The 13371-nt window shown below is 51.7% G+C and overlaps 6 protein-coding genes across 7 annotated transcripts; 3 read left to right on the forward strand and 3 right to left on the reverse strand.

The window, feature by feature from the left end:
- Positions 1-1259: 1259 nt before the first annotated feature.
- PV06_08195 (uncharacterized protein) lies at positions 1260-2940 on the reverse strand (the record flags this gene model as incomplete). The annotated part of the gene is made up of 5 exons (XM_016409504.1): positions 1260-1348; positions 1404-1545; positions 1595-2478; positions 2530-2799; positions 2847-2940. The coding sequence occupies 5 exons, from the start codon at positions 2938-2940 to the stop codon at positions 1260-1262; spliced, it is 1479 nt and encodes a 492-aa protein (XP_016259812.1).
- A 554-nt stretch (positions 2941-3494) lies between these two features.
- On the reverse strand, positions 3495-4956 carry PV06_08196 (uncharacterized protein). Its single transcript, XM_016409505.1, has one exon. The coding sequence runs from the start codon at positions 4886-4888 to the stop codon at positions 3533-3535; it is 1356 nt and encodes a 451-aa protein (XP_016259813.1). The 5' UTR covers positions 4889-4956; the 3' UTR covers positions 3495-3532.
- A 969-nt stretch (positions 4957-5925) lies between these two features.
- On the forward strand, positions 5926-7981 carry PV06_08197 (uncharacterized protein; the record flags this gene model as incomplete). Its single annotated transcript, XM_016409506.1, has 5 exons — positions 5926-6081; positions 6157-6441; positions 6529-6887; positions 6992-7730; positions 7783-7981. The coding sequence occupies 5 exons, from the start codon at positions 5926-5928 to the stop codon at positions 7897-7899; spliced, it is 1656 nt and encodes a 551-aa protein (XP_016259814.1). The 3' UTR covers positions 7900-7981.
- Positions 7778-10546, reverse strand: PV06_08198. Of its 2 annotated transcripts, XM_016409508.1 has the most exons (3): positions 10317-10546; positions 9115-10252; positions 7778-9062 (listed from the first exon to the last, which is right to left on the reverse strand). In XM_016409508.1, exons 1-2 carry the CDS (start codon positions 10462-10464, stop codon positions 9312-9314), a joined length of 1089 nt encoding a protein of 362 aa, XP_016259816.1. In that variant the 5' UTR covers positions 10465-10546; the 3' UTR covers positions 7778-9062; positions 9115-9311. The 2 variants fall into 2 exon arrangements, with proteins under 2 accessions (XP_016259816.1, XP_016259815.1); XM_016409507.1 differs by having other exon boundaries at positions 7778-10252.
- On the forward strand, positions 8673-9267 carry PV06_08199 (uncharacterized protein; the record flags this gene model as incomplete). Its single annotated transcript, XM_016409509.1, has 2 exons — positions 8673-9071; positions 9130-9267. 2 exons carry the CDS (start codon positions 8673-8675, stop codon positions 9265-9267), a joined length of 537 nt encoding a protein of 178 aa, XP_016259817.1.
- Positions 10547-10877: 331 nt separating the features above from the next.
- On the forward strand, positions 10878-12459 carry PV06_08200 (versiconal hemiacetal acetate reductase). The gene is made up of 3 exons (XM_016409510.1): positions 10878-11124; positions 11181-11445; positions 11510-12459. Exons 1-3 carry the CDS (start codon positions 11072-11074, stop codon positions 12212-12214), a joined length of 1023 nt encoding a protein of 340 aa, XP_016259818.1. The 5' UTR covers positions 10878-11071; the 3' UTR covers positions 12215-12459.
- Positions 12460-13371: the final 912 nt, after the last annotated feature.

The raw sequence follows: 13371 nt of genomic DNA on the forward strand, positions 1-13371 counted from the left end.
GAACAACTGCGCCTGTCCTAAAATCGATGGTGGATTCCCTTTCGCCATGACTTCGCCGAACGCTTGAGTAGTATGGCCAAGATGGAAAGAACCATCCCTGCAACGAGCCCACGTGGGAGACCTTGGTGGACATCACCAATCCAGGGTATGAGACCCAGACACATGGCGAGCATGGCGACCGGCCAAAGGTTGCCAGAATGCTTTGTGCAGGATAGTTCTTAGAGTGTTGTCGAGATGTGGGAGCGATAACCATGTGAACAGTGCTCTTAGATTTGACGTTTGCACGGACCAAGCTGGAGGACGCCGAAACCGAGAACAGAGATGGAAATTTGTCAAAATCGCCTTCTAGATCGACATCGGAAAGTTTCTATTGGGTGTAGAGACTTCTCCCCAGATCTGAGTTCAGATGTATTGGCGATTTGAAGGGTCTTTGTCCGTGTCGACGTCTGTCCACGGTAGATGCCGATACTTCTCCCACTCGTCCCCGGCAACCATCTTCCACTAGCACAAACAACACCCAAGCAACGTGGTTTGTGGCTTAGATAGCATTGAATTCCCTGTGGATAGCGAGCTAAGTGCTGTCATTCTGTGGTCTAACTCAAAGGCAGCGAGCAAAGTGACCATCCCGGAGAGTTGTGCCCCCATCGGACGCATTGAACAGAATCAGCGAGATAGGCGTTGGGAGGAGCGGAGGACCCTTTTCCCCATACCCAGATAGCTATTCGTTAGCGAATTCTTACAAAGAGACTCAGGTGATGGTGCAGAGGGGAGAAACTAAAGGGCATCCACCCCGAGGCCAGCAAGGCATGTCACAGGGCAATCGGTGTCAGCCTTGTGCTGTTGTCGATCCACAAAAATGAGAAAGCCTGGGAACTTCGAGGGAAAGGGTAACAATCAGTAATGAAATATTGAACAGATTAAATCGTGACTGAGTTTGACAGTGTGATGAGCGCCTTGTAACCCGTGGGTAGATTCCGACATAGAAGCGCAGACGGAAAACGGATGATGGATACTTCGTAACAAGTAGGGGCAAGGAAGCCATCACATGGAACTGCTTTGTACGCTGACAACTTGTATGCAGTCGCTCATGTGTCATATCCGAACACTTCTCACTCAGGGTTCTCACAATGATTTGAAGCTAATATTTTGAGAGACCTTATATTTGGATTGAAGTAATGGCTGGGCTTGGTGAGATCCTCCCTCATGCCTTTTCAGGATTGTGATTGTCGTGATCAACATCTGCAGGATGGGCGCTCTCTCTAAAAATGCCCATCTATGGTCAAAGTGCTAGTTTTGGAAACGAGATACTCATTGATTGCCACCTCAGGTCCACTCTCCTTGCCGTAGCCTAGAACGTTGTTCGAGGTCAGTCCAACACCCAGACCTCACAGTATCTTTCTTACCAGATTCTTTGATGCCTCCAAAAGGACTTTCCGCGGCCGATATACTGCCGGTGTTCATTCCAATCATCCCAGACTCCAAGTTCTCAAGGAGGCGCCATGCACGGTCGACATCTTTCGTGAAAAAATACGAAGCCAGTCCCATCTGCACTCTCTTTAGTAGGTGGAAGGCAGTTCAACATGGCAAAACAAACCGAAGTGTTGTTGGCCAATTGGACAACCTCCTCTTCGCAGTCAAAAGGTGCTATCGGGCAAATCGGACCGAAACATTCGTCCTTGAAGACCAACATCTCCTCGGTCACATGAGTAAGAACTGTCGGCTGAAAGAAGAAGGGACCCAGTTCTGGCAGGTCAGTTCCGCCACAGGCAATGTGTGCCCCCCGAGCCCTTGCATCTTCCACAAACAATCGTGCTTTTGATATGCCTTGGGGGACGGTTAGGGGACCGATTTTCGTGGCTGGATCCATGCCCCGCCCAACCCGAAGGGCCTTGGTTCTGCCGACAAATTCGTGGACGAACCTGTCATACACACCTCGCTGGATATACACCCGGTTTGAGGAGATGCAAGCTTGGCCAGCGTTCCGCCACTTCAAAGCCATCAGAGCGTCGACGGCATGGTCGAGGTTAGCATCGTCAAAGACTATGAATGGACAATTTCCGCCCAGTCCAAGGGTGAGTTTCTTGATCCCACCCGCACAGTGGCGTGCGATGATCTCTCCGACCCTCGTTGAGCCCGTGAAGGTTACTTTCTTTACCAGTGGATGCTTGCAAAGAGCCTCACTGACGGCTGGGGTGTTTGCAAGATCCGTCGTCAGAACATTGAGTACACCTGCTTCGAAGCCGGCATCTTGAGCTAGCTTTGCTACAGCCAGGGTGCTTAACGGCGTTTCAGATGAGGGCTTGACGATCATGGTGCAGCCTGCGGCGAGCGCCGTAGCAGCCTTCCTGACCGCCATGGCAACAGGGAAATTCCAAGGCACCAGAGCCACCGAGACGCCGGCCGGCTGTTTTATCGTGAAGATACGTCGGCCAGGAGTCGATGACACGTTTGTGATGCCTTGAATTCTCTCAGCTTCGCCTGAGAACCTGTGAGCCTAGTTGAAATATTGCGGCCCTGGCTTTCACGTACCCGCGAACCACCAGAGAAATGATTTTGAATAATCAATCTCAGCGAGGGCTTCGTAAAGTGGTTTCCCAGTCTCCAATGTCAGCAAATTAGCGAGATCTTCACGGTGCTCTTCGATCAGTTGAGACCAAGCTAAGAGGCGTTGAGCTCGAACTCTTGGGGTTAGCTTTGAGTAGACGGCAAACGCTGCCTGAGCTACCACAACAGCGCTCGGGACATCGCACGCGTCGTTCTGTGGACATGTTGCGACGACTTCTCCCGTTGCCGGATCTGCTGCTTGTTACCAAAGTTGTCGGTTTCTCTGAGAAGTGTACTCGTACTGATAATCCTGAAGCGCTGCTTCGACTTCGAAGTGACCCACTCCCCGCCGATGAACGAGTCTTGAAGACAGAGCTCCGGATGCTTTAGATCCATATTGTATGACGCGAGATGGTTGTGAAGTTGGCAGTCGCTACTGGAGAGTTGACACTACCACAACTTCGACCTTCTTATGTCTGAAAGGTTGGCGCTCGTGCAGGAAGGAAAGGAGACCCTGAGCAGATGCTAATCCGAAGGAAGAGCTTTAGTCGGTCGGACTAGGTGAGGCGCAACTTGGAGGCCTGCCAATTAGTGGGACCGGGTTTCCTGAAATCCTGTTCGAGCCTCTGGGTTGGTCGATGAGAAGTATCGCACATCAAGTCGGTCTTGGTCTGAATGCTGAGTGCGTGTAGTCCCCGCTCCTCCCGGCGAGAAGGACAGGTAAAAGTTGCGACAGTTCCTAGATGTCCCGCGATGACCCAACAATCTTCCTCCGATACGGTGGAAATTCTCATGTTTGAGCCAGCCTGTGCTTATCAGAGGTTGCAGATCGGGGTGATTTCACCGCCTCCGAGGCGCAAAGGAAAACCGGGAAGATTGATCATGAGTGATCCACATGTTTCATTTGTCATCCTGGGACTATTGAGTGAAAATTTACGGAGTATATCGAGCTCCAACCTCGGGAATCCACCGAGCTCCCGGCTTCAACTTATTGGTTCTCGCATTCCGCTATGGTAGCTACAAGACAGTCTGTCAAAGTTTGCATCTGCGCCTGACTGATGATTAGAGGAGGGCAAAGGGCGATGGTGTTTCGAGCTGGCACCGCACGGACGATCAGTCCGCGCTGCAAGCAGACTCTAGAAACCTCTCCTACGTCAACAAACATCCTGCCATCTGCTTTTGCTGTACCTGGGGTAGTGAGCTGGACCCCTATCAGCATGCCCCTTCCGCGGACATTCAGAATGCTGCACAGATGTTTGGATTGGTCCCGAATCATTCGTACGAGCGACTGACCTTTTGCCGTCGCCTGTTCCAACAGATTGTGCTTCTCAATCTCTTCAATGTTCGCCAAGGCCGCTGCCGCAGCGACAGGGTGGCCCGACATCGTAAACCCGTGGCCCAAAATGCCGACTTCTTTCTGATATTGCTGCAGCACTGAGGCGACTCTCGCGCCAACCATGCTTGCTGACATGGGAACATACCCACTCGTCAACCCCTTGGCTAAAGAGACCAAATCTGGCTGGACTCCCGTTGTCTCCCACCCGAACCAGTGGCCGATCCGACCAAAGGAGCATACCACGTCATCCATGACCAGAAGAATGCCGTGCTTATCGAGAACGTCTTTGACTCGCGGAAAGTACGTCGCGGGGGGAATAACGATGCCACCCACTGCCATTATCGGCTCGGCAAAGAATGCCGCAATGGTCTCCGCTCCTTCCTGTTCGATGGTCTCTTCAAGCTCTTTGACGAGGTCATCCACAAGGGCGTCTGGCGTCGCAAACCTACGGCGATTCATCACGTCGTCCACGTCTGGTGGTGAGAGGTGAATGTAGTTTGACTCTGGAAGTGCAAAATTTCGATGGTGACCTGGCAATCCGGAAAGGTTCGCTGCTGCGTATGTGGTTCCATGGTAGCTATCGTGGCACGCCAAGAACTTGGTCCGCTGCGGTTGTCCCAACAGTAGAAAATACAACCTGGCGAGTTTCAAATTGGTGTCGTTGGCATCGGCACCGGAGTGTCCGAAGAAGACCTTCTTCATACAGCTGCCTGGAGCAAGCTCGATGAGTTTATCGGCCAGGCGCGTTACATACTCGTGGGAACAACCCCAGAAGCAGTGCGCAAAGGATAGCTTTTGTGAAGCATGATGAATCGCGTCCGTCAGCGCCGGATTGCCGTAGCCAACATTGACGCACCACAGACCGGACATTGCGTCGAGTAGCTGTAGCCCAGAGTGAGTCTGCATCATGACTCCTTCAGCATTGTCGATGGTGTATGCTCCAGTGCTCTCGTCGGAGAGGGTCGTGAAGGGGTGCAGCAGGTGGCGTTCTGCTCCGGTTTCCTCCATCTTCCAGGTGGACCACAGGCGGCGCAGTCTTCGGGGGTATCAGAAATCTTGGAGCTGGTCGATATGCCATCCACCATTGAAAGATGATGGCCATGGCCATATGAGATATACGATTCGAAATGTAGTGAACTACGGAAAATGGCAATTTTGTTGATGGCTGACTAATGAATTGTCTGCTCCCCGATTTCAAGTTTGTCCGTTCTCGTCCCGCGGGCTTTGTTACCTGCAAAATGCCGGGACGACTGGCTCTGGTGAGGCAAATCTGCTATTCGTCATTGATAAAAGACCCATGGTATCCCCTGCCGTGTGATGGAGCAGAGTATGCTCCGTCTCAGGGCGGGATGCTTGCCTCAACCCGGTCGACGTCGTATGGACTGACGGGATAGTGGCTGACAAACCAAATAGGGGCCGTCACAGATCTCCCTCTTGCAGGAATTTGTCCTGCTTCTTCCGAAAGGTCAGTCTCCACCGCGCGCACTTTGATACCTGTAGAGGTTTTTGAATTGGCCAAAAGCTCCGGCGAGGTTCGAACGAGACAGGTTTCATTTGTCATCAAGTTCGCACGATTCCACTCGTCTCTCATCCTACCAGAGATTCAGGGAACGAACTACCCGTCGCTATCTACGCAACTATCGGAAAATGGCGGCGAGAATGAGACAATCGAGCGAACTCAGAGCTTGAACGAATTTCCCATTCGCTAGCTCAGCCGTCTTCAAGACTACAGACGGGCGCGTCTCTCGCCTATGTCTGAGGAACCTGAGCATTCCGGCGACTGGGATCCAGTCCGGGCCCAGGACGACGACCCCTTGGGTTCAATGGTCAACCCGCCAACTCTGCTCCATAGGGTCACATTCCCAGGACCGTGAGAGGAGATTCTTCCCCGTATATCAAGGAGCTCCCTATTCTTTCTCCTTCTCCGACACTGTGGTCTACTTTTGGATCCCTCTACGCCTAGGTTTAAGTGCAAATAGTCTATCCATCCTTCTCCTCGCGCGACTATCTTGAGATCGTGCCGACCCCGCAGCCTCAACTCTACCATGAAGCCCTTGAGCGACCGAGAATCCACCGGTGAAGATGTGCAACTGGAGAGTGGCTTTCCCGCTGCGGTTGACATTGGTGACTCTGCTTCCTTCACGAGCATGCCGCAGGCTGATGGTCAACTCAAACGCAAATTGAGATCTCGCCACGTCCAGGTACGTCTTCCCTGCTGCTTTGCAGTGACATCATTACCTATGATGCTAGATCAAAGCTCATTTCTGGTTGGCAAGATGATCGCAATTGGATCCTGCATAGGGACCGGCCTGCTCATCGGGTGCGGCAAGGTCCTTCATACGGGTGGCCCTCTGTCTCTTGTCCTAAGCTTTGCTCTTGTGGGAGTGGCTTTGGCTATCATGATGCAAGGTCTGGGGGAGCTTGCCGTGGTGCTTCCTGTCTCAGGCGGTGTTACGGACTATGCCACGAGATTCTTCAATGATTCTTTGGGATTCGCCGTCGGCTGGCAGTACTGGCTAGCATGGGTTGCCATCTTTGGAGCCGAGGCATCAGCTTTCAGTGTCAGTTGAATGCATCCATCGTTTTCTCTCGAGCCCCACGAGAAGTTGGAAGACGGAACATTCTGACAATTCTATTTCAACTCGCAGCTTCTCATCGGTTACTGGAATGACGAGCACAAATACATACCGCTCTGGATCTCTATCTTCATCATTGTCAATCTTGCCGTCCACCTGTTTCCGGTCAACGTGTTTGCAGAAGTTGAGGTCGTTGTCTCGGCAGTCAAAATCATCTCCATTTTCATCTTCATCATCGTCGTCTGGGTCATTATGGGTGGGGGTGGGCCTCACGGCGCCAAACACGGCGCCGGAAATTGGCATCTGCCGGAATTGGATAACGGCGTGCTTCACGGCTTCAGAGGCATCGCTTCGGGATTTGTCACGGCAGCTTTTGCGACTGGTGGCACGGAAATGGTGGCCATTGTGGCAGGAGAGATGCAAGCTCCTCGGTAAGAACCCCCCATGTGCCTTCTGAAACCCTTCATTCCTGAGTTCATCACCTGTAAGAGTCTACGCTGACGATATACGACGCTGATCGTGCATGCATCCACAGTCGTGATCTGCCTGCTGCGATCAACCTTCTGATGTGGCGTATCTTTGTCTTCTATGTGGTTGCAATGTTGTTCCTCACGTTCGTTGTCCCGTACAATAACGAGGCACTGATCGGCGGTTCCAAAACCAACAGCTCGCCATTCATCCAAGCCATCAAAGGAGCGGGCATTCAGGCGCTCCCAGACGTCTTGAATGCCGTGGTCATGGTGTGTGTGTGCAGCGTGGCCAGTTCCAGCGTTTACATAGCGTCACGCACGCTGAAAACGATGGCGGACATGGGCTACGCCTTTCGCATCTTCAACAAGGTGGACGCCCAGGGGCGGCCGTGGACCGCACTGATATTTACGGCCTCGGTCTCCATTGTGCTTGCGTATCTGAACTGTAGCAGCACGGGAGCCATCGTCTTCTCTTGGTTTTCTGCCATCTCGGGTGAAGCCTTCTTCATCGTGTGGATGGTTTTTATCCTTTGCAACTGGCGGTTTCGTGGTGCTGTTGACATGCAAAAGGATGACCTCTTCGACAAACCTTTTGCTTTCCGACAACCATTGTATCCGTGGCTACCTATGCTTTCATTCGTCATGTTTCTCTTCATGTTGGTCAGCCAAGTCATTCTGTCGCTGTGGCCGATTGATGGACAACCAACCGCCTCGAAATTTTTCTCCGACTGCCTAAGTCTGCCCTTGTTTATTGTCATGTGGGCAGGCCATCAATTATGGAGTCGCCAGCCCCTGAAAAACCTTGTGAGTAAATTCAACTGGAAAAATACAATGTTTGTACTGAGACAATCTGCAGAAAGTGATTGACTTGCACACGGGCCGGCGACGGATGGAGGCCTGGGAGATGGAAGAGTTGCAAAATCGGCAAAGCCTCAAGTGGTATCAACGGGCACTTTCCTACCTGAAGCTGTAGAGGTCAGGCGGAAACACGTTCGGTAGTGCCCTAGCCGTGTAGGCTTGAAGTGGAAGCCTAGAGATGTGACTGGTCACGGCGGCAGGGCCACACTTCGAGCAGATTGCATTCGCATGGAAGTAGGCTCCTAGAGCAAGCGGTACCTCAGTCATACTGAAATGCAGTAGCATACGGAGCAATTGGGCAGAGCTCCATAACTAGCGTATACTTTGCCGTTCCGCCGATTCCTTTTTTTCCATAGGAGTGAGGCCAGCATTGTGTGAATCGAGGGGCGCGCGAATCGGTGTTTGATGGTGAAGCATCGGTCACACCTGATAAGAGTGGCAAGGTACAGCTGGGTATGTTTGATGCTGTCTGCCTCCGCAAAGTCCCGAGCTGGATACCACGGAAGGGGAAATGACAAATGAAAACTTTGTGTGAAAGGTCTCCTCCATGCGATTAATGAATTCTGGTCTCGTACCCGTGCCAACACGCGTACGCCTGGAAGGTGTGGGTGGACTCTTCGGAGTGCTTTCAACCTCCCCTGACATGAATCAAGAGATGTTGGCATTCGTCTTGTTGGAAAGCGGGAATTGCGACAGACGCTCGCCTGCCAAGTTGTGTTACATCTCGCAGAAATTTCATATTGTAATTGTTTTCTTTCTTCCTCCCCCTTGGTACACTGTCGTGTTTTCACTCCTCTCATACCACCTCTTCATTGCTGTCCTTCGACACGATCTACAACCAGCTTTCTCACCTGATCTTGTGTAGGCATAAGTCCCACGTCGTCGACGATGCCTCTCTACAGGTTCGAGCTGGGGAGCAAATTGGAATCCACGCAGATGAGCCAACTCGCCGAGGAAATCACCGAGTGGCACGCCAGAGCCTTCACCATTCCTGCCATGGCCATCAGCTGTCACTTCCAGGACGTGAGTGACGACCACACATTCGCGGGGGGGAAACCCAAGAAGGGCAACCGTCTGGTCATCCACCAACGGACCGCCAACCAAAACGTCCCGATGGAACAACTCGAAGCTCACGCGCAGGCTGTCATCAGCTTGTGGAGAAAGGCGGTCTTTGGGGATCGTGAGTTGTCGTTGGCGGAGGAGCAGGCCCATTCGAACGCCCTGCATGGCATTTACATGGTTAACTCGATAGGTCTGGCCTACGAGTACGGGGTTTTCCTTCCGATGGTATGTGAGACCAATGGGCCATACGTGAGCGTAGCGGACTGACCGTTGACGTTTATAGACCGGGACGTACACGGAATGGGTGGTCAGGAATGAGGCTCTGATCCACGAGCTGGCGTGCAAACGTATCCCCGAGTTCCAGAGCCTTGTACTCGAGATGGACGTCCAGGGCAAATATAAGCTTGGTCTTGGACCATAGTAGAGCTCACTTAGTGCCATATTTGAGTCCTCTTCCTCTGACGTTCATTCCCCCAGCATAGCTTTCAGTTTGCCCTTCCATTCACTGAGTGCTTCGTCCTTTGCTAGTAAATCTGCACCTTGTCGCTGGAATTCCGCCTGTAGAGCTTCATATTTATTGGACAATTCTTCGAGTCGTGTCGACGCCGACTGTCCCTGGCTTATGAGGGCCCTCATCTCAGCCAGTTCTTGATCAGACATGAAAGTCCCGGTCCGCGATTGTTCCAGCAAGATGATCTGGTTCTTTTGCATCTGCTTCTCCTGCTCCAGGGCACGTACTTTTGCTTCCAGCTCCGACAATTTCTGTCGGAGAAAGGTTGATGTTGCTAGTTCCTGATACAATGTAGACAAGCTTTCATCAATCTTGGTCGGCAACGTAGCAAATCGGGATCGTCTCTTTGAATAGTCTCGCGTCCCTTTGTACAAGGACCAAAGGTCATCATCATTAGTCGACAAGGCCATGTTTTGAGATGGAGCAGTTCGTTCAGGCGATTGCGTATATTCCAGTGGCTCGTCGGCGTTCTGTCGAACCCGGTCGTTGGCCGCGATGGCAGCGGGCGTGGGCGCGGGCGTTCGCGTGTCAGAAGAGGGGTTGTGAGTGGTATCAGGAACCTGACGCTGGTGAGCTGTTGACCCATATCCGACCGTTGGGCGTGCAATGTCCTCGCTGCTGTTCAAGATCCCGCCGTGTCGGGTTTGAAGTCTCAAATAATCGCTGTCCGCGGCCGGCTCGGGTTCAGGAGTTGCAGAGGCTGACACATCCGGAGGAGACACATCCCAGGACAGTTCCACACAGACAACGCAGTACAGCTTGCGGGTTCTGCTACAGAAGGATGAAGTTTTCGGCATGCAATTTTGATGATACGCGCGTTTGCATGTCTGACAGAGGATCAAGTCGTCTGGTTTACAACATTCTAGGCACACGGGATCGTGCCACGCGCCTTGGCCTGGTAGATGATGCGTGAGCCAAATGTAGCATCAGATGCTCCCAAGGGCGAGGTATGAGCTTACGTCTCCATATCTTGTAGTCCTCAACCTGCACATCGAAGTCGAACCGTCGCTGGCGTTGTGGTCTTCTCTTGCTTTTAGGGTTAGATTTTGCGGGCGTGTCCAGCTGCTTCCGCTTACGCCCTTGTGGTGAGAGCGACTCGCTTTCCATGATGGATGAAGATAGATTCGTGTCTGATCTCGACTGAGACTAGGCAAACGAAGCGACGCAATAAAGGTGAGATTGGTGTTGGCGAGACATTATGACAAAGGAATTGAGAAGGGGAAAAAACAAGTTGGCACCGTATTGGTTGGACCTCACCAAGGAGCACACGTGATGCATTCCATTAGTCAGCCACTGAGAGCTGTCACGTGGGCTCAAGGCGACATCACCTTCAATCCTGAATAGACTAGATTGGACCATCTGCCAAAGACGAAAGTACGCCGAGGTAGACTTGATCGTATCTATACAGTAGTTAGATAACCTCGGTACTTCATACTTGAGCATCCTAACGAAGATTAGGAGGTGCACTCAACCTGATCAGTGATTACTAATCCAGTCCGTCACTAACGGGAACCGGAACATCAATGACTCAAAACCATCTTCCTTCGACTCGTAGACCGGCAACTTGAGTAGTACGAATTAATCGGTCAATCAATCTTTCAATCAGATAACACATATACATCGAAGCTTCTTACACATACCTTTGAGGTCACCCGACGTCTTTTGTTACCTTTGAAGTCAACCGCAGACAGACTCGTCGTTTCTTGGTTCAAAAATGGAATATCAATATCTTGGAAAGTCGGGCCTTAAAGTCTCCAAGGTCATCCTGTCAGTATGCTAATGAAAGATGACATGTTTCGTATATGATGGACTAATTCCAGCAGTGGTGCAATGTCCTATGGAACACCGGAATGGCAGGGTTGGGTGCTTAACGAAGAGGACTCTCTGCCACTCCTTGAACATGCCTATAAGGTGGGCATCCGTACTTGGGACACGGCAGACATCTACAGTCATGGTCGATCTGAAGAAATCATCGGCAAAGCAATCAAGAAATACAGCATCCCGAGAGAAAGGCTTGTGATCCTCAGCAAGTGCTATTTCGGTGTATCTCCCGACACCCCTGGGGCTCAGATCAGCGCCAGCTCCGTCGTAGGGTCTCCCCTTGCTGTGTACTCCCCTTGCGATTCTCGTACAGCAGTTGACAAAGTGACAGAATGATGGCGACATGGTAAACCAAGTCGGTCTCAGCCGCAAACACATCATTGACGCCGTGGACAAGAGCGTGGCACGACTAGGAACGTACATTGATGTCCTCCAGATCCATCGTCTTGACCGCGACAGCCCTCGCGAGGAAATCATGAGGGCACTCAACGACGTGGTCGAGTCTGGCAAGGTCCGTTACATTGGGGCGTCCAGCATGGCGGCGTGGGAGTTTCAGGAACTGCAAAACGTTGCCGAGAAGCACGGCTGGCACAAGTTTGTGTCGATGCAGAACTACTACAACCTCCTGTACAGGGAAGAGGAGAATGAGATGATCCCTTACTGCAACCACACGGGGGTCGGCTTGATACCCTGGTCGCCCGTGGCCCGTGGTGCCCTGGCTCGACCGTGGCAGAGCCGCGACACCCTGCGAGAAAAGACCGACAACTTCCTCCAGCATCTGGTGCGGTCGAGGGATGACAAGGTGGACGAGGTAATCATCGGGCGCGTAGAGGAGGTCGCTCGTAAGATGGGAAAGAGTATGGCGCAGATTGCCATTGCCTGGTCTTTGAGCAAGAAGGACGTCTGTCCCATCGTTGGGTTGAACAAGAAGGAGAGAATGGATGAGGCGGTGGATGCGTGTAAGATCCAGTTGAGTGACGAGGATATCAAGTATCTCGAGGAGCCATACCAGCCAAAGAAGAGACAAGGCTATTGAGAGCGACGAGGAAAACCGGGTGGGAAAACATCACAACTAGCTACCCGGTGTAATTTGAGAAGTCGACCTACCTGCAGACGAGCAATTGAGCAATTACACCGTCGTGAGCATCCCCAGGTACAGATAGTTGCCCATCATCAGACCATGCTGCTGCCTCTTTCACTCTGACGTCAGATAGGACATACCTACCTAGAGGCGGTAGGTGGTTGTGGTGAGATGCTGCAAGTTCTTCCACTGGGCTCAGGTCCTGCTCATTCACTTTGTCTTTTTCCATCAACCACCAGCGCACCCTCTTTGCTTACTACAAGCTCTTCCAACCAGCTCGTTCACTTTGTCTTTTTCATCAATCACCAGCAGACTCTCCTAGCCTACTACAAGATCTTTCCAATCAGCCTCAGGTCCTGATAATTCTCCTGGACTTGCCCATCGACCACCGGCTTCTTTTCTCCGCATCGCTTCGTCAAGCTGACCATCACCACAACTCTGCCTCCTGCATTTGCTTCATCATGTCCAACCGTCTCCTTTTCCTTGTCATTGTCGGCTGTGTTGTTAACTTCTCAGTCGTCACCTTTGTTATCCTCCTCTGCTCTCGCTTCAAAAAGTACTCCACATCCTGAGAACGACAACGACCTCATTGCGTGCCTGACAGACCCGCGTCGTTCATTACTATTTGACTAGAGTCTTCCTCGCCTGCGCAAAGGTACCTGGGTCTCCGCTGTCTCCGTCGTCTCCGCCGTCTCCGCCGTCTCCGCTTTTCCAGATACATACTGACAACAAATTCATCAGACTACTCACAATGACGAAGCGGACCCCTGACACACCATGACACCCTACCTGACAATGAATCCAGTCGAAAAAAACATGCTACTATGTCATATTGGGCTTGAAAGAAACACCACGTCCTACTTACACCAATAATCAAAAATACAAAAGACATAGCCAGGAGAGAAAGAGGAATCACAACCTCAAATCATGTACGTTTTCTGCTGGATTTGAACCTGGAAGAGACGGCACACACGATTATCACAAATCGGCACGAACAAGAGGCTATGAGATGAGATAAGGGGGAGTATGAAGGGGGAGTCAGATATGCCACATCACAACCAATAGCTTTCCCTTTGTAAACTTGATATCACCCAAGACATTCAGAAAGAGGA

The sequence above is a fragment of the Exophiala oligosperma genome (genome assembly GCF_000835515.1).
Source record: "Exophiala oligosperma strain CBS 72588 unplaced genomic scaffold supercont1.8, whole genome shotgun sequence".
NCBI lineage: Eukaryota > Fungi > Ascomycota > Eurotiomycetes > Chaetothyriales > Herpotrichiellaceae > Exophiala > Exophiala oligosperma.

Bases quoted from the DNA above. Each gene is read 5' to 3' on its own strand.
- PV06_08198 (XM_016409508.1), bottom strand. From the start codon at position 10,464: ATGGAAAGCGAGTCGCTCTCACCACAAGGGCGTAAGCGGAAGCAGCTG. The intron at 10,253-10,316 runs GTAAGCTCATAC...ATCATCTACCAG, and splicing joins GGACTACAAGATATGGAGAC to GCCAAGGCGCGTGGCACGAT.
- PV06_08200 (XM_016409510.1), top strand. From the start codon at position 11,072: ATGGAATATCAATATCTTGGAAAGTCGGGCCTTAAAGTCTCCAAGGTC. The intron at 11,125-11,180 runs GTCAGTATGCTA...TAATTCCAGCAG, and splicing joins AAAGTCTCCAAGGTCATCCT to TGGTGCAATGTCCTATGGAA. The intron at 11,446-11,509 runs GTAGGGTCTCCC...ACAAAGTGACAG, and splicing joins AGATCAGCGCCAGCTCCGTC to AATGATGGCGACATGGTAAA.
- PV06_08196 (XM_016409505.1), bottom strand. From the start codon at position 4,888: ATGGAGGAAACCGGAGCAGAACGCCACCTGCTGCACCCCTTCACGACC.